Here is a 19,306-nt window from a genome sequence, read left to right on the forward strand (position 1 = left end):
TAACAGATCACTATAAAGCTTCTTTCACTTTTTGCGAAAAAGATGGAATCCAGGTAACGTTCTGTAACTGGGTTATTATTGTAAATTTCTGTTTTCCTTCAAGTACTACTTGTGCGCGTACTTAGGCCTAGATTAAACGGCGTGCCAGAGTCGCACCGTTCTGGCTCGGTAGAGGTTCGATCATAGAGCGGCTCTACAATAAACGTGGAACTTTTTGTTTGTTAACACCCATGGGTATGGAGTGTAACAATATAGTCATTAGGCACAAAATACATGCTGCTTTGTCTTATGACGCTAAAATGGAGGACAAAACGTGAAGACTAGAAATGACTAGAAAAGCCTTCTTGGTCAGAGCAATATGGTCTAATAGGAATAAATTTATTACATGACGCAATAGATTGGATAAAGAAAAGGCGACGACTCCTGCTGCGTCTTTTTTTTTTAATTACAAAACGGCATTTCGCATGAAATGCACGTATTTTGTGTCCCCGAAACAAGAGCTGCACATCTGTACCCGACCCGTCGAGTACTCAGGTAATGGTTTCCGAAACCCCGCCATTTTCACTATTGCCTGAAAAGTGCGAGGCAAGGGGGCTACATACGGGGTCTCAGGCTACATACGGGGTCTCGGGGGAGTTATTGTCAATTGGGCGCATGCGCGAAGAACGGGTGGAGTCAATAATACTCTGCACGGGTAGCTCCTTATTTTTATTTTTGTTCAACCAAAACGATTTGCATTGATTATAAACTAATCTGCATAATGTAATCGTTATGACTGGTGCGACCTTGGAGCACCGTTTAATCCCTCGCCGTACCATAGTCGCATTATCCGACTAGCCAGAAAGTTGGTGCGACCTCATTAATTCAATTTCGTGCGCAATAAACGGCGCGCTAACGTCGCATTATCTGTCGAACTTTTCTAGAGCGGCACGATGATGCGACCCTGGCACGCCGTTAAATCTAGGCCTTAGCGATTTAAAAAAAATCGCGAACTGACCAGCGAAATGTTCTGAGAAAATTTTCGCGAAAATAAAGAAGAATAAGGTATTCTCACGGGAGAGGCCATTCTTGCGCTCGGCCCCCAGGATCCACGCGGGTTAAAATACATGATGGCGCCCGCTCCAGAACGGATTGGCTTTTCCGCGACGATAACACCGAGTACCGCCTGCAAGTCTATCTAGCGCCTCTCCGGATATATATTGTGGGAATCTTTCACATCGCGTCCTTTCGACTGCACGAGGAGCTAGAGTCTTGTTGCATCATCCCTCTCGGGGCGAAGATAAATCGGCATCAGATGGGCCGCACATGCTCGCGGGCGATACCCGGTCACCACCGCCTCACTCAGGACTCACTAGTTCACCTTGTGTTCCATCAATACATGGTCTTGAGGCATTGTTAGCCGGTTTCCCCAGTGGGGGTGAATTACTGTACTGTTATTTATTAGGTATACGCATTTTGCACTGGTGATTGATTCCCAGGGAAGTTTGTAAATGATCGACCCCGTCGGTCTGGAAATCCTTCAAGTTCGACACGCAGTCACCTATCCCAGGATGCCGTGCGGCATGCACGCTCCCTTATACGACAACTTGTAGCGGGCTTCAAATTGGCTCTATGAGCATTCTATCTCTTACAGTAAGATAAAATAAATGAAGACTAAAATACAATATTACAATATCTGAATTTTTATTTCCAGCCTTGGGCTGCCTGTGATTCAATCGGCAGACTGTATTTTCTACATTACCCAGAAGCCCCTGGGAAAGGGATTAAATGGCGTGCGAGTGCTATGAATGGGGATGTTTGCGCTTTTTAGCGCTTTGCTCTTCCGCCTCCGGTCATTCAGGCCTCAAGGCGAGAATCGAGGAAGTGTGTAATTCTATAGGACACGTATGTGTTAGCTAGTTTTCGTGCTGTCCACACTTTTCAGCCGCGCTTCGCCTTGGAATTCACGTCAAAGTGAGCTTCCTACCTACGTACTCAAATCGCAGTCAATTTGGGGGTAAAGTTACTTATATTTAAAGTAACTATTCGTTGAATCTAAAAGTGCAAAAGCCACTAAAGAAACTAACCTAACACTTTGCCGTTTGTCTCAGGCTTTGTATGATATTTTCTTTATGGGAAATGATCAATGGCAAACTGAGAAAGAAAATTAAAATTCTGTCATTGTCGTCGGGTAAAATGGCAACTGAAATCTTTGTGTTTTGAATGTGTACAATTTCATTCCAGCTACCATAGACACACATAATGCTGGCGGGGCTATTAACCGACCAGGTTAGTGTGCGCAGTACTGATGAGCTGACCAGGTTAGTGTGCACGGTACTGATGAGCTGACCAGGTTAGTGTGCACGGTACTGATGAACTGACCAGGTTAGTGTGCACGGTACTGATGAGCTGACCAGGTTAGTGTGCACAGTACTGATGAACTGACCAGGTTAGTGTGCACGGTACTGACCAGGTTAGTGTGTGCAGTACTGATGAGCTGACCAGGTTAGTGTGCACGGTACTGATAAGCTGACCAGGTTAGTGTGGACAGTACTGATAAACTGACCATGTAAGTGTGCGCAGTACTGATGAGCTGACCAGGTTAGTGTGCGCAGTACTGATGAACTGACCAGGTTAGTGTGCGCAGTACTGATGAACTGACCAGGTTAGTGTGCACGGTACTGATGAGCTGACCAGGTTAGTGTGCACGGTACTGATGAACTGACCAGGTTAGTGTGCACAGTACTGATAAACTGACCAGGTTAGTGTGCACATTACTGATGAGCTGACCAGGTTAGTGTGCACGGTACTGATGAGCTGACCAGGTTAGTGTGGACAGTACTGATAAGCTGACCAGGTTAGTGTGGACAGTACTGATAAGCTGACCAGGTTAGTGTGCGCAGTACTGATGAGCTGACCAGGTTAGTGTGCGCAGTACTGATGAGCTGACCAGGTTAGTGTGTACAGTACTGATGAGCTGACCAGGTTAGTGTGCGCAGTACTGATAAGCTGACCAGGTTAGTGTGTGCAGTACTGATGAGCTGACCAGGTTAGTGTGGACAGTACTGATGAGCTGACCAGGTTAGTGTGCACAGTACTGATGAGCTGACCAGGTTACTGTGGACAGTACTGATAAGCTGACCAGGTTAGTGTGTGCAGTACCGATGAACTGACCAGGTTAGTGTGCACGGTACTGATGAGCTGACCAGGTTACTGTGGACAGTACTGATGAGCTGACCAGGTTAGTGTGCATAGTACTGATGAGCTGACCAGGTTAGTGTGTGCAGTACTGATGAGCTGACCAGGTTAGTGTGCGCAGTACTGATAAGCTGACCAGGTTAGTGTGCACAGTACTGATAAGCTGACCAGGTTAGTGTGCGCAGTACTGATAAGCTGACCAGGTTAGTGTGCACGGTACTGATGAACTGACCAGGTTAGTGTGTGCAGTACTGATGAGCTGACCAGGTTAGTGTGCATAGTACTGATGAACTGACCAGGTTAGTGTGCACGGTACTCATGAGCTGACCAGGTTAGTGTGTGCAGTACTGATGAGCTGACCAGGTTAGTGTGCATAGTACTGATGAGCTGACCAGGTTAGTGTGCATAGTACTCATGAGCTGACCAGGTTAGTGTGTGCAGTACTGATGAGCTGACCAGGTTAGTGTGCGCAGTACTGATAAGCTGACCAGGTTAGTGTGCATAGTACTGATGAGCTGACCAGGTTAGTGTGTGCAGTACTGATGAGCTGACCAGGTTAGTGTGCATAGTACTGATGAACTGACCAGGTTAGTGTGCACGGTACTCATGAGCTGACCAGGTTAGTGTGCGCAGTACTGATAAGCTGACCAGGTTAGTGTGCATAGTACTGATGAGCTGACCAGGTTAGTGTGTGCAGTACTGATGAGCTGACCAGGTTAGTGTGCATAGTACTGATGAACTGACCAGGTTAGTGTGCACGGTACTCATGAGCTGACCAGGTTAGTGTGCACGGTACTCATGAGCTGACCAGGTTAGTGTGCACGGTACTCATGAGCTGACCAGGTTAGTGTGCACAGTACTCATGAGCTGACCAGGTTAGTGTGTGCAGTACTGATGAGCTGACCAGGTTAGTGTGCATAGTACTGATGAGCTGACCAGGTTAGTGTGTGCAGTACTGATGAACTGACCAGGTTAGTGTGCGCAGTACTGATAAGCTGACCAGGTTAGTGTGGACAGTACTGATAAGCTGACCAGGTTAGTGTGCGCAGTACTGATAAGCTGACCAGGTTAGTGTGCATAGTACTGATGAGCTGACCAGGTTAGTGTGTGCAGTACTGATAAGCTGACCAGGTTAGTGTGCACAGTACTGATGAGCTGACCAGGTTAGTGTGCGCAGTACTGATAAGCTGACCAGGTTAGTGTGTGCAGTACTGATAAGCTGACCAGGTTAGTGTGCGCAGTACTGATGAACTGACCAGGTTAGTGTGCACGGTACTGATGAGCTGACCAGGTTAGTGTGCACGGTACTGATGGGCTGACCAGGTTAGTGTGCACGGTACTCATGAGCTGACCAGGTTAGTGTGTGCAGTACTGATGAGCTGACCAGGTTAGTGTGCACGGTACTCATGAGCTGACCAGGTTAGTGTGGACAGTACTGCTACAATGGTGAAAGAAGAACTCCTTTTGAGTTGCATCAAATGTTATCACCTGCTTGTATACGTTTACTCGGAATTTTCACCCAGAAAAGGGTATGTACCAAGTCCCAACCACTGTCTTGTTTTGTTATTGTGGTAAGAAGGTGTTTGCTGTTTACAGGTGGGAGAAGGCTCGTGGTATTGCTGGATGAACAGGGATGAGTCCTACAACAATTGCTCTGTACCTGAGAAAAAAGCCAAACTCTCCAAAGAAATGAAGTACGTGTACAGTTTATTGCCTCTGGGGGAAGTGGTGATGGCTAAACTGCCTGGATATCCTTTGTAAGTATTTTCTTCCACCATCTAATCATGTTACTTTATCATTATAACGAATCATGAGATTGGGGAAGCTATTCATTCTCTTTGCAGCTGGAATTAATGCTAAATTAGAGATAGATTCAGATGTAGTCAAGTTGAGGGCTTAGGAAGGCACCTTAGCTGCAATACAACTCATGTCAGACCAGAGATCACAGCTAAGGTCAAAATTGTTGATTTTTTGAGCCAAGCAAGACTAACTAGCTCAACCCATGTAAGATCCTGGAATCAAACCTGGGACCCAGTGGTGAAAGGCAGTACAGAGCGTTGCTATGCCAACTGCGCCACCTAGGCTCCCCTTGAGCCACATCACTTAGAAAGACTCCAGAAAAAGTGTATAAGCTATTTTGCCTATGTCAAATTTGGTTATTATATTTTATCTAGTTTTCACACTTTGTTTTGCAAAGATTTAAAGGACATGCTTGATGAATTGTTGAAAAAAATGATGTGCACTTTAAAATGTCTTTTAAGGGAACTATGCTATATTTTGTCATCCAATTCCATGCATCATATATATAGTTCTAGTGCTCTGTTATTCTGTTAATAATGTTATGTATAATTTTGTTGTTGTTTTCCCTGCTTGTGCTACATTTTTTAGACCACCTAGTTTTTATATTAACACTTCTCCATTTAAAACTGTACTTTTAAAATCCAGACCACAGGGTCAGGATATCTCGAGTCTAAGCCAATCAGATTAGAGCAGTTTTATCGTCTTTTCTGGACTCGGGATATATGGAGAATAAGCCAATCATATGAGGTCTCATGGAGTTGCTATTTTGGGGGGGTCAGGATATCCCGAGAACGAGCCAATCATACCGGGTATCGTTATCAGTGTGCTGGGTATCATCTGTCATTACATGATCTTGAAAATCAAAGATAAATTTTACACTATATGATGCTGCACGAGAAGGTCGAATTTTTTCCTCCAAATAAACTGTGTTAGTCAATTTATCATACTTTTTACTTTGGTAACAAATTATACAAAGGAAATTTTAGGATATTCATGCATACTAGAACTAAGAAATAAACTACTGATAACGTCATTCTCAGCGGACCGGAAAGGTCAATGTCACAAACACTGCTAGTATTGCACAGACTTCAAACAAACTCATCCTACGTGAAACACTGCTAGTATTGCACAGACTTCAAACGAACTCATCCTACGTGAAACACTGCTAGTATTGCACAGACTTCAAACGAACTCATCCTACGTGAAACACTGCTAGTATTGCACAGACTTCAAACGAACTCATCCTACGTGAAACAAAGGCGATATTCCGATAAGCCATTTGATTGTCGGCGTCCCGTGGTGCATTCGTGTACGCTCAAACAATCCGAAAAATTTAAATGTTATCAAAATACACGTAACACACTCTATGACTTCTGAAGCACAAATACTTGTTTCTTGGATCACCGTCTAAAGGGTCTTATGAGCAACTAGACCCTTTTGGCCCAATTTGAAGCTTTCAAAATTCACTTACATGTTTAGTGAAACATATCACGCATAATTGGGATACCCCGAGTTAGTTTGAATGTTCCTTATAGTTCTGACAACACAGCTGCTCAATTAATCTGTCCTTGAGAAGCAAACGCAAAGTCGGGATATCCCGAGTTAGTTCAAATGTTCCTGCTAGTGCGTACAGAACAGCTCTGCTCAATTAGCCCGTCCTAGAGAAGCATATGCGAAGTCAGGATATCCCAAATTAGTTCGAATGTTCTAACTAGTGCATTCAGAACAGCTCTGCTCAATCAACCTGTCCTAGAGAAGCACACACAAAGTCGGGATATCCCGAGTTAGTTCGAAGGTTCCTGCTAGTGCGTACAGAACAGCTCTGCTCAATTAGCCCGTCCTAGAGAAGCACACGCAAAGTCGGGATATCCCGAGCTAGTTCAAATGTTCCTGCTAGTGCATTCAGAACAGCTCTGCTCAATTAGCCCGTCCTAGAGAAGCACACGCAAAGTCGGGATATCCCGAGTTAGCTCAAATGTTCCTGCTAGTGCGTACAACACAGCTCTGCTCAATTAACCTTTCCCAGAGAAGCACACGCAAAGTCGGGATATCCCGAGTTAGTTCGAATGTTCCTGCTAGTGCGTACAGAACAGCTCTGCTCAATTAACCTTTCCCAGAGAAGCACACACAAAGTCGGGATATCCCGAGTTAGTTCGAATGTTCCTGCTAGTGCGTACAGAACAGCTCTGCTCGATTAGCCCGTCCTAGAGAAGCACACGCAAAGTCGGGATGTTCCTGCTTGTACAGCTCTGCTCAAGTCGGACTCGGAATAAGGAATAGAGTCCTTTAGATTTTTCTTGATTTCGGGAATCACGCGCCAGAAGGGACATTTGCAGGCTCTAGTGTCATGTTCGAGTCTGATTAGGTAGCATTTGACCAAAAGCAAAGCTCAGCATGATTTTACGTGCAAGTGAATTTTGAAAGCTTAGCCAGTCTGCTAAGCTAGACATTATCAGTAGAATATTTCTCTCTTCCAGTATGCATATATGACTGCAGCCTTTTATAGATTGTTGACAAAATGAAAACTACGAAAATTGGCCTACACAGTTTGTTTGAAAGAAAAATACGACCTTTTCATGCAGAGCCATAATTGTGTCTGTAGATTTGACCTTTGATTTTCAATTACATGTAATGACAGATGATACCTAGCACACTGATAACGATACCTGGTATGATTGGCTCGTTGTCAGGATATCCTGACCCCCCAAAATAGCAACTCCACGAGACCTCATATGATTGGCTTATTCTCCATATATCCCGAAACCAGAATAGATGATTAAAATGCTCTAATCTGATTGGCTTAGACCCTGACCCTGTGGTCTGGATTTCAAAAGTACAGTTTTAAGTGGAGAAGTACAGATTTAAATGGAGAAGTGTTATTATACCACATACAAGTGTATTTAATAAGTCATCTGAACTATGTTTGCAGGTGGCCAGGCCTATTAACACCTGACCCAACATGTGGAGAGTATTATGATGCACTCCTTGAAAAAGAGCATGAGCCTATGCAGTACCATGTAGAATTCCTAGGGGAACAGCACTCCAGGGCGTGGCTTCGCCCCAATGCTGTACACCCGTACAACTCCGTCTCAGAGGAAGAGAAAGCAATACCTCTCAGAAATAGGTCGGCTGCTAAGCTTCAGGCATTCTATCAGTCCTCTCTTGATGAAGCAAGAAGAATATTGCCCTTGACAACCAAACGACGGTTACAAGTGTCAAACCATTTCAAATTTAAAGGAATAAAGGACGGTTAGTGAAAAGTAAACTTGCACCTAGCTGTATAATGCAACATTCTTCTGGAATTGATATACTGTAGGAAACCTAGTCCTATAGGAATTGATATGGGTGGGGTGTGGAAAAAGAGTGATTGATATGGGTGGGGTATGGAAAGAGGGTGATCGATATGGGTGGGGTATGGAAAGAGGGTGATTGATATGGGTGGGGTTTGGAAAGAGAGTGATTGATATGGGTGGGGTATGGAAAAAGAGTGATTGATATGGGTGGGGTATGGAAAGAGGGTGATTGATATGGGTGGGGTATGGAAAGAGAGTGATTGATATGGGTGGGGTATAGAAAGAGAGTGATTGATATGGGTGGGGTATGGAAAGAGAGTGATTCATATGGGTGGGGTATGGAAAATGAGTGATTGATATGGGTGGGGTATGGAAAGAGGGTGATTGATATGGGTGGGGTATGGAAAGAGAGTGATTAATATGGGTGGGGTATGGAAAGAGGGTGATTGATATGGGTGGGGTATGGAAAAAGAGTGATTGATATGGGTGGGGTATGGAAAAAGAGTGATTGATATGGGTGGGGTATGGAAAGAGGGTGATTGATATGGGTGGGGTATGGAAAGAGGTTGATTGATATGGGTGGGGTATGGAAAGATGGTGATTGATATGGGTTGGGTATGGAAAGATGGTGATTGATATGGGTGGGGTATGGAAAGAGGGTGATTGATATGGGTGGGGTATGGAAAGAGAGTGATTGATATGGGTGGGGTATGGAAAGAGAGTGATTGATATGGGTGGGGTATGGAAAGAGGGTGATTGATATGGGTGGGGTATGGAAAGAGAGTGATTGATATGGGTGGGGTATGGAAAGAGAGTGGTTGATATGGGTGGGGTATGGAAAGAGAGTGGTTGATATGGGTGGGGTATGGAAAGAGAGTGATTGATATGGGTGGGGTATGGAAAGAGGGTGATTGATATGGGTGGGGTATGGAAAGAGAGTGATTGATATGGGTGGGGTATGGAAAGAGAGTGATTGATATGGGTGGGGTATGGAAAGAGGGTGATTGATATGGGTGGGGTATGGAAAGAGAGTGATTGATATGGGTGGGGTATGGAAAGAGAGTGGTTGATATGGGTGGGGTATGGAAAGAGAGTGGTTGATATGGGTGGGGTATGGAAAGAGAGTGATTGATATGGGTAGGGTATGGAAAGAGAGTGATTGATATGGGTGGGGTATGGAAAGAGGGTGATCGATATGGGTGGGGTATGGAAAGAGGGTGATCGATATGGGTGGGGTTTGGAAAGAGAGTGGTTGATATGGGTGGGGTATGGAAAGAGAGTGGTTGATATGGGTAGGGTATGGAAAGATGGTGATTGATATGGGTGGGATTATGTAATGGTATACCCACCCATATCTATCACCACCATATTACATAATCCCACCCATATCAATCATCCCATAACATGCCCTAAACCCTTACCAATCACCCCGAAGCATTCTTTACCCTTACAAATCCCCATAACGAACCATAACAATCACAATTTCTATTTAATGATAATTCATCACCCAAACAATTCATCCCCTGCTAAACATATAGCCTCTCCTATCCTCAACAATATCTCCCGTTGAGCATGTACTTCTGACTCAGATAGTCTCTTTGCAAATTGTAGATGGAAAGGTGAAGAACAATAAATCTTCTGATAGATGTTCATCACCGATATTAACCAAATCAATATGTGAAAATTCTGCATCATATGATGAAAGGATCATTCAAGCTGTGGCAAAGACTAAGCCAGATATCAACCCTCGCCATCACAAAATGAAGAAACAAAGAACACAATCTGAAGCAGATAAAATAGTAAATGATTGTTATAGTATATTGTTGTACTAGTATAAGTAGCACACTTAGTTGCTACCCTTAGATACTCATTGTTATAACAAGAACTTCCCTATCAGGCATGTGAACCATGCCAATAAGCTTTCTGCCCTTCTAATTTTCCAAACAAAAATTGCTTGAAATGAAGTGAACTTTGTTGAAAACATAAATACTGCTAAGTATGACAATGATTAAAATTTTTCAAACAATGCTTCGTCTTTTTTATTGCATTGCAAGAGTTGTTCAAAAAATGCATTCTCGTCTGAGTCCTTTGTCTCGCATTAATATTCCAGCATACAAGTGATCCTGACGAAGAATTCATGTCAACAGTAACCGCGGTGATGCGTCAAAGAGGCCTTCCACTTCCCAAGACACCCATGTGGAGGGGCCAGCAAGTCAGATTACATGACCTCTTCAAGGCCGTCCAGTCCAGGGGAGGGTTTGAGTCGGTATGAGACACATGTACTTAGTTAATATTCAAAAAGTGCCTTTTGTGGCAAGTAAATTTAATTATTATTTTGAGTATGGGAAAAGGGCTAATTAGCTTGAGAGAAACAAAAAGTAGTTAACGACATAAATGATTAGATCTAGTGTATCTTTCTCAAATAAGAACTCTGACTTTCTACTTTCTATTTGTGACAGTAGGCTCTCTTATGATCCGAGTTACTGCTTAATAACAGGTTCTAACCAGTGGTGGTTTATCTGTTAAAGGTGTGTAAAGATAATAAGTGGAATGAAATCTACTCTCATCTAGTATCTTCTGGGACACCAATGGGCAGGACTATCCGACTCTTTTACCTCAGGTATTGTGAATATGCACCCATAGGCAAAGTCTTGTGACTACCTCATTCTTTATTAGATTCAGGCCTAAACCCTTCTGTGCAGAGGAAGGGAACGAAGCAACAAAGAAAGCTCTGCGCAGGAAGTTATCAGGCCTATAGCCAGGAATGGTTCTGGTGGCTCCAGGATTCATGCATCACCCCACTTAACAGTCCCCCCCCCCCCCTCACACACACACACTACTTAAAATGCTGGCTGGGGGCTAGGGAATATAATTTCCTTTGTTTTCTTTAGGCATTTGCTACCATATGAAATGTTCATCAAAGGTCCACCATCACCAGGTAAGGATATTGTTATTGTTTTTATATTTTAATTAGTGATTGTGTGAGAAGATAGTAATATTTTTTCAAAGAATGTGCAGCTGGATTTATAATCAGATTTGTGACCATACCTTGTCTCAATCGTTTAAAATCCTCTTGCCTATAATTATATATTTTGCCAGTAGTGAATCTTTTACTGTGATATTTCAGTTGCTGAGAATGTTGTAGTCAATTCATCACACACCATCCGGAATGAAAGGGACGACAACAGCTGCATCACCCAAAATGACAGGGAAGATGACTGTCTTTCTGGTAGTGAAGGTCAGTTTAAATAATATACATCATCTTTTACTATACATTTTTAATACCTAATTTGCAAGGACATTCAATAGATTTGAGGCATTTCTTTCAAGGCAACAACTGCTTTCAGTAATACTGAAATAAATACTGAAAATTATTTTGCAATTTTCCAACTTAAAGTAAGAAAAAAAATTAGCAATTTGAATATAATTTGCATTTTATTATGCAATTTGGGTTTTCCAAATCTTAAGTTTAACACAGTTTTGCTATGTAGCATATGCCTATGTACGTAGCATATACCTCAAGTTTTCTGACCACTAACCTTTGCTATTGGCAGGTGAACAAAAGGTCCCAGAAGTTAGACAGACAAGACAGCCAATACATAGACTTATCACAGAAGATGGTATAGACTTATCACAGAAGATGGTAAATATATAGATATTTATTGAAACTTGCACTTTTGAATGTAGTTATTACACATTATGTAGTTGACTTCTTAATTCCTATGTAGAGAAACAAACACTCATTCTTTTTTATCTTTAGTTCAGAGTCAGATCTGCCCAAGTACTACGATTGCTGGGAGTCCTCCTGGAGGGCTTGTACCAAGCTCAAACCCTGACACCCCACTTGCACAAACTGCTACTCTCTTCTCAGGTATCTATTACTATTGCAACATCCCTTTTTGACAATTTCGCTCCAAGATAAGAACCTTTTAGCTATCAGGGGCCTTATGTATGGAATAAACTTCCTGAAAAGGTGAGAATTTCAAATTCCCTTGGGGAGTTTAAATCAAACATAATAAACTTGACTTGCTGTTTCTTCGAACGTTTTTAACATCATAATTATATTACTAATGTTATATTATTTGTGATAGTCTAGTTGAATAGATCGAAAAGAGCTTTTATGAAAAACAATGTAAATTGATATATGATATGATATATCTATAAAGTAATACTATACTCATTTTAAGATGACAACGATGATGATGATGATGACATTGGTTTAGAATCCGAAGCCGCAGAGCATGAGCTTTTGCAGCTGGAGCGGCTTTTATCCTCACTTGAGCCATCTCTCTATCCACCTCCAGGCAAGTTGATTAATGGCGGCACAAGCTGAAGTCAGACACTTTGTTTGCTATGTTAGAGATGAAATATTGATGTCTTCATTTTCTTTATCTTTAGTTATTGAAAGCCCAGAGAGGAAAAGGCAAGTTTCTTAGTCAATGCAGAACACATTACCCCTTAGAGTTTAAACAAAGTTATTATAAATATGCACCTCTTATACACCTCCTCAACCTATCCTGCATGCCCTCATCTATATTCCCGTTATCAGCACTAACAACAGTAAATTCCCATTGACGTCTCCATGCCTTTCCATGTTACTATTTACGCCTCCCAGTTTTCTGTCTCACTGAATATGTTTAACGGTGCACTCTCCAGGTACGAGGCCCCAACCTCCTCAACAGTCCTCCAAGTCAAGACAGATGTGTTCAAAACTTTGGATGAGATGGCCAAGATAGAAGGTATTTGGATAAATAGTAGGCATACCATGAAGATGTTACTCAGCCCAATAAAGTAAGGGAAGCTCTCTTTTGTCCGGGGAAAGAGATGGAAAAGTCAAACTAGAGAGATATAATCTCAATTATATATTTTTTAAATTATTTCTATTTGGATGGTCTCTGGTCTCATATTGCAGAACAGATCTCTTTACCCACGAAGCATTTCTACTTCATATTACTGTATGTGCCAGTATGTCATTTATAGAAATCATTGGAAGTAATGGATGAATTCAAATAAGATATTCTTGTTTTCAGGAGCCATCGCAGAGCTGGATACAATGGTCTCACTTGAGCTTAATAACCTGTAGATACCCTTGTCTCCTTGCTTGTCTTGTTGTACTACTGTACATATTAGACAGTGGTCTCACTTGAGCTTGATAACCTGTAGATACCCTTGTCTTCTTTCTTGTACTACTGTACATATTAGACAGTGGTCTCAATTGAGCTTGATAACCAGGAAGCACACTACCACAATGGTAATGTCATGGTTTATAAGTTTTAAATTTATTTTATAATTGGTAAAAGCCAAAATGATTAGTAAATATTATATATTATATCGTCCGTTTTATAGTTTTATACTCAGTAAATAGTCATTTAGTTAATGAAATAAAGGGCATATAGATCATACTTGTTGTTTTTGATAAATACTAGACTTTTAGACCAATTTATGTGTAATTTTCGAAATGATTATATGTTGCGATTTAAAATTTGGCGCGAACCTGTAACAGATCACTATGAAGCTTTTTTTCACTTTTTGCCAAAAAGATGTACTACTTGTGCGCGTACTTAGGCCTAGATTAAACGGCGTGTCAAAGTCGCACCGTTCTAGCTCGGTAGAGGTTCGATCATAGAGCGGCTCTACAATAAACGTCGATCATTTTGTTTGTTATCTCCATGGGTATGGAGTGTAACAATATAGTCATTAGGAACAAAATACATGCTGCTTTGGTTTATGACGCTAAAATGGAGGACAGAACACGAAGACTAGAAATGACTAGAAAAGCCTTCTTGGTCAGAGCAATATGGTCTTATAGGAATAAATTTATTACATGACGCAATAGATTGGATAAAGAAAAGGCGACGACTCCTGCTGCGTCTTCTTTTTTTTAATTACAAAACGGTATTTCGCATGAAATGCACGTATTTTGTGTCCCCGAAACAAGAGCTGCACATCTGTACCCGACCCGTCGAGTACTCAGGTAATGGTTTCCGAAACCCCGCCATTTTCACATTGCCCAAAAAGTGGGAGGCAAGGGGAATACATACGGGCTTTCAGGCTACATACAGGGTGTCAGGGGGGTTACTGTCAATTGGGCGCATGCGCGAAGAAGGGGGGAAGTCAATAATACTCTGCACGGGTAGCTTCTTTTTGTATTTTTGTTCAACTAAAACGATTTGCATTGATTATAAACTAATCTGCATAATTTAATCGTTATGACTGGTGCGACCTTGGAGCATCGTTTAATCCCTCGCCGTACCATAGTTGCATTATCCGACTAGCCCACTCGCGCCAGAAAGTTGGTGCGACCTCCTCATTAATTCAATTTCGTGCGCAATAAACGGCGCGGTAACGTCGCATTATCTGTCGAACTTTTCTAGAGCGGCACGATGATGCGACCCTGACACGCCGTTAAATCTAGGCCTTATTTTAAAAAAATCGCGAACGCGAACTGACCAGCGAAATGTTCTGAGAAAATTTTCGCGAAAATGAAGAAGAATAAGGTACTCTCACGGGAGGGGCCATTCTTGCGCTCGGCCCCCAGGATCCACGCGGGTTAAAATACATGATGGCGCCCGCTCCCGAACGGAGTGGCTTTTCCGCGATGATAACACCGAGTACCGCCTGCAAGCAGGCTAGGCTCATTATGTTTCCTGCTACTGCATTCGTGTATCTAGCGCCTCTCCGGATATATATTGTGGGAATCTTTCACATCGCGTCGTTTCGACTGCACGAGGAGCTAGAGTCTTGTTGCATCATCCCTCCCGGGGCGCATGATGGGCCGCACATGCTCCCGGGCGATACCCGGTCACCATTTCTACATTACCCAGAAGCCCCTGGGAAAGGGATGAATGGCGTGCGAGTGCTATGAATGGGGGGATGTTTGCGCTTTTTAGCGCTTTGCTCTTCCGCCTCCGGTCATTCAGGCCTCAAGGCGAGAATCGAGGAAGTGTGTAATGCTATAGGACACGTATGTGTTAGCTAGTTTTCGTGCTGTCCACACTTTTCAGCCGCGCTTCGCCTTGGAATTCACGTCAAAGTGAGCTTCCTACCTACGTACTCAAATCGCAGTCAATTTGGGGGTAAAGTTACTTTTGTTTAAAGTAACTATTCGTTGAATCTAAAAGTGCAAAAGCCACTAAAGAAACTAACCAAACCACTTTGCCGTTTGTCTCAGGCTTTGTATGATATTTTCTTTATGGGAAATGATCAATGGCAAACTGAGAAAGAAAATTAACATTCTGTCATTGTCGTTCGGGTAAAATGGCAACTGAGATCTTTGTGTTTTGAATGTGTACAATTTCATTCCAGCTACCATAGACACACATAATGCTGGCGGGGCTATTAACCGAGCACTCCGTCGTCTGTTTGTCTGGAATTCTTGTGTCTGCATACGCTCTCTATGTGGAAATGAGAAAATCTAAGGACAAGAATTATAAGGCAGTCTGTGACATTGGCGAAAACATGAGCTGTTCACGCGTACTCACATCCAAGTAAGATATTCTTTGTCTATTCCTACTCATAAATGAAATAATGTATGAATGTGATAATGATCACTTATAATTCATCAATGGCCATAACCTTATGATGTGATGCAGATACAGGCATCATCAACCAAGGAGCCCATGGGGGGGGGGGGTACTTCCTCATATTTGGTATACGGGTATTGTGCTGCCCTTTAGGGTAGGGTTTTTGGGCTCTTGAGGTCTACGATAGGGTATCTTTTTTTCGCTTGTCGGTCTGTGGAAGGGTATCTTTTTTTTCTTGTTAGGTCTCTGGTAGAGTGGGCAAAGTTGTGCAAAGCGAAAAAGACAATTTATTTAAAGACTATTTGATTGACAGTGAATTTCCGCCTTAACACCACTTATTGGGCCACCCTTGTAGATAATATTACTGGAGAGTCAATTATCAGTTTGTGTACACATAAGCTACAGTGGTTTGACAGGTGTTAATACCAGTCACACTTTGTTATCAGTATCAGGCTTGTCGGTGTTGTTTGCATCGTCAATCCTAGCATCTGCAATGTTGATTTCACAACCTAAACCAAGCCATTTGATATCGCGTCATAGCTGCCTTGCATTTGGAATATTGCGAGAGAAACGTGTAATTTCACAGGCAGGTTTATTCCACCACCGAAACTCCATCTTCCCTGGGATCGTCAGAGGGGTTTCCCACCACAAAACTGCGAAAAATATTGGGTTATAAACTCGAATTGTATCCCTTAGTATCTATGATCGTACTATCCGCGTATAAACAGGGTTGTTTTCAAACTTTGTTTTGACTTAAACATAGCGATATTTCTCTTGAATCATTTTGCCACATTTGAGACACCAATTATGGTTTTTGAGTGGAAATAACTCTGGCCTAACTACAAAGCTTCTCTAAATCAGTGTTATTGTACTTACCATTTCAAGTTCTCATGTATGGGCCAGAGTGGTGCAACAAACTCGCGTTTGAGATGCCCAAGCTGACCTCTTTCGCCGTGAACATTAAACACGTCCTTTTGAACCTACTTTTCTTGAAACACTAAACTCGTCCCCCACGCATGCGTTGAAAGAACAGTAAGGTATCCCTTTACTACACATTCGAAGTTCTTGTTTCTTCTCGTCGTTATGTGTTCCAAGTTATGGCGCATACACTTTGCCCCAGGTATGGTATGGCGTAGGGTGTATATCTTTAGCTAAAGATCTACGGTAAGGTATACTTTTGAGCTTTAGGTCTGTGGTACGGTATGTAATTGTAGCCGTAGGTCTCTGGTAGGGTATGAAAATCAAGGATTTTTGGTCTCTGATGGGGTCAGTATGCAGCTCTTACAAGCTGCAATTTAATTGGGCAAATGAACAATATCCGCACATCGACACAAAGAACGAGAAGAATAGAGACAAAAGAACTCCTTTGTAGAACAAAGATAATAGGAGACAAAGCAGCTGCGTACTTACTCCTCTGATGGGGTCAGGTTTTAGAGACCTCGGCGGCACACTCCTACCCAAAAATAAGTGGGTTACCCCCGGGCCAAGGAGATGTAGCTGCCCTAAGGGGTTTGAGCTAAAAAAAGTCAGACAAAATTTGGGAACTGATAAATAATTCTTATACAGGGTCTGAGGGCAAGAGCAGTGCTTGAAAAACAAACACAGGATCCCATCCGTTCCTCCCCTACCCCCCACCCTCAATCAGCAACAACAGCACGCAAAAAAGGTTGATATACCGTACCTTTTTTAGTTTACAGATACAGTCAAGTTCTAGTACTGCTGTACCAGAAACCAGGTTTTTTCCCGTCAACTGATTCAGAGATATGTGAGATGAGTTTCTCTCTTTTAGATACAGTAAAGGCTTTGGGTTGGTTGAACTTCTTGTTGGAAAAGACCATTTTATGAATCTTCCCAATTGCCTTATTGGGATTGTGTTTTACCTCTTTCAACTCTGTCTGGGTAAGTAAATCTGATATGAATTACCTCCAGATACCTCTTTATAGCAATTACATTGTGCTTCCGTTTAGTAGTGACGTTGAATGGCATAGCAATATTGTGAGAACACTTATTTTCCCTGAAAAAAAAAAACGTGTCTATTTTGTACAGTCATTTCAGTATGCATGGTTTTAAATTCCTTATTCCATGCAAAAAAAACACCTTTCTCTAAATAATAGGGTATTGCAATGTTATTTCAACTCACAAGGTTAAGGTGTCTTCTATAAACAAGCTTGAAAAACTTATAAAGGAGATCTAAAAAAAATAGATATTATGATGCTGTCTAAGAGCTAGTTATGGGAGCTTTATTGAATGCCTTATTTTGGGGGCACATAGACATTGTGTGACAATAGCTCTAATTTGATCCTGAATGTTTTTTTGAGTTTGAGACTTGAAAAATCAATAATTGTGTTTACCTTAGTCATCCTTTGTTTAATTAATTTACATGTTATATATTATTCCACCACACTTCCACATAATCTTAATATCGATTGGCTAGCTTATGTCAAATTAGAGTACATACCATCAGCTTTATCCTTCACAACTTCTGCTTAAAACAAGAGAAAGGAAAAATGTCAACCTTAAGTCACAAAATTTATTCTGGGACCTTATTTGAAAATAACTCTTTTCTGCATCCACAAAAAACAATGAATATAGCAAATATCTCATTTGTGTTTTCTGTAAACTGAGGGAAAAAATTAGTTGTACACTGTATGATGTTTCAGGGATGGTTGGTTCATCATGGTGTAACTCCCTTCTGCTGATAACTTCCATCATGTCCTGTGTTGGCTCTGTCTATCTCGGCTACATCTTGTTTGTTATTCTGAAGGACATTTGTCTTGTCTGCATTGCTACCTACATCGTAAATGGCACTCTGTTCTACCTAAACTACCAAAGAGTCCTATCATGATTAAAGCATTATCAGCTATAATAATTAAAACTTAGAGATTATAATAATATATAGTAACAACCTAGTTATTTATCATGAATCACAATGTAATGGATTGTAAATTTTATGATTAAATGATAACAGATTAAAGTACATTAAAGTGAACATACTTATGTTTATAGCTATCACCCTTAAGTAAGCTTTATACAGTATATACAAAGTTGTGGGGGCTAATTGAAAAAATGATCACTTTTTCATTCCCCTCTTTATCTCTCAACCTGGTGACTTCCCATTCTGCAAATTCTCTAGACCACTGCGAGGCAGCCTGTATGGCTTCGCCCCAGAAAACCCATGCAACATACTCTTGGGTTTATGGCTATCCTGTGCGGTGAGGAAATAAGAAAAACAAAAAAATACACAAGTGGTGTTTTGGTAGGGTGTGTAGGATAATAGTATTACTATGAAGTATTGGTAATAGCACAGCTACATGGGGTTTTCTCTTGGTTTCAATAATGCAAGTTGTAAAGCCAGCTCGTGGTGGTAGGGCTATTAAAGTGCTGTTACTAATGTTGTTTTTAGGCATTTTTCTAAGCAGCAGCAACACTGAGGTACGCTTTGCCGACAGCAACAGTATTTTATTTCGGGCCCCAGGCCCCCTAGGCCAACTTGTCAAAATACCATGACACACC

At 41.8% G+C, this 19,306-nt stretch overlaps 2 protein-coding genes across 4 annotated transcripts; both read left to right on the forward strand.

Moving 5' to 3' along the window:
• Window positions 1-1,828: 1,828 nt before the first annotated feature.
• LOC116619918 lies at window positions 1,829-13,672 on the forward strand. 2 transcript variants are annotated; one of them, XM_048724162.1, is made up of 15 exons: window positions 1,829-1,953; window positions 2,224-2,268; window positions 4,774-4,934; window positions 7,907-8,226; window positions 9,882-10,069; window positions 10,381-10,536; window positions 10,799-10,890; window positions 11,162-11,208; window positions 11,398-11,508; window positions 11,825-11,890; window positions 12,031-12,141; window positions 12,458-12,574; window positions 12,669-12,693; window positions 12,927-13,009; window positions 13,301-13,672. In XM_048724162.1, exons 2-15 carry the CDS (start codon window positions 2,242-2,244, stop codon window positions 13,351-13,353), a joined length of 1,557 nt encoding a protein of 518 aa, XP_048580119.1. In that variant the 5' UTR covers window positions 1,829-1,953; window positions 2,224-2,241; the 3' UTR covers window positions 13,354-13,672. The 2 variants fall into 2 exon arrangements, with proteins under 2 accessions (XP_048580119.1, XP_048580118.1); XM_048724161.1 differs by having other exon boundaries at window positions 1,855-1,996.
• On the forward strand, window positions 1,935-18,782 carry LOC5515586 (vitamin K epoxide reductase complex subunit 1). 2 transcript variants are annotated; one of them, XM_048724164.1, is made up of 4 exons: window positions 1,935-1,995; window positions 15,576-15,757; window positions 17,583-17,692; window positions 18,454-18,782. In XM_048724164.1, exons 2-4 carry the CDS (start codon window positions 15,594-15,596, stop codon window positions 18,636-18,638), a joined length of 459 nt encoding a protein of 152 aa, XP_048580121.1. In that variant the 5' UTR covers window positions 1,935-1,995; window positions 15,576-15,593; the 3' UTR covers window positions 18,639-18,782. The 2 variants fall into 2 exon arrangements, with proteins under 2 accessions (XP_048580121.1, XP_048580120.1); XM_048724163.1 differs by lacking the exon at window positions 1,935-1,995 and adding an exon at window positions 15,083-15,345.
• Window positions 18,783-19,306: the final 524 nt, after the last annotated feature.

The sequence above is a fragment of the Nematostella vectensis genome, chromosome 2 (assembly GCF_932526225.1).
Source record: "Nematostella vectensis chromosome 2, jaNemVect1.1, whole genome shotgun sequence".
NCBI lineage: Eukaryota > Metazoa > Cnidaria > Anthozoa > Actiniaria > Edwardsiidae > Nematostella > Nematostella vectensis.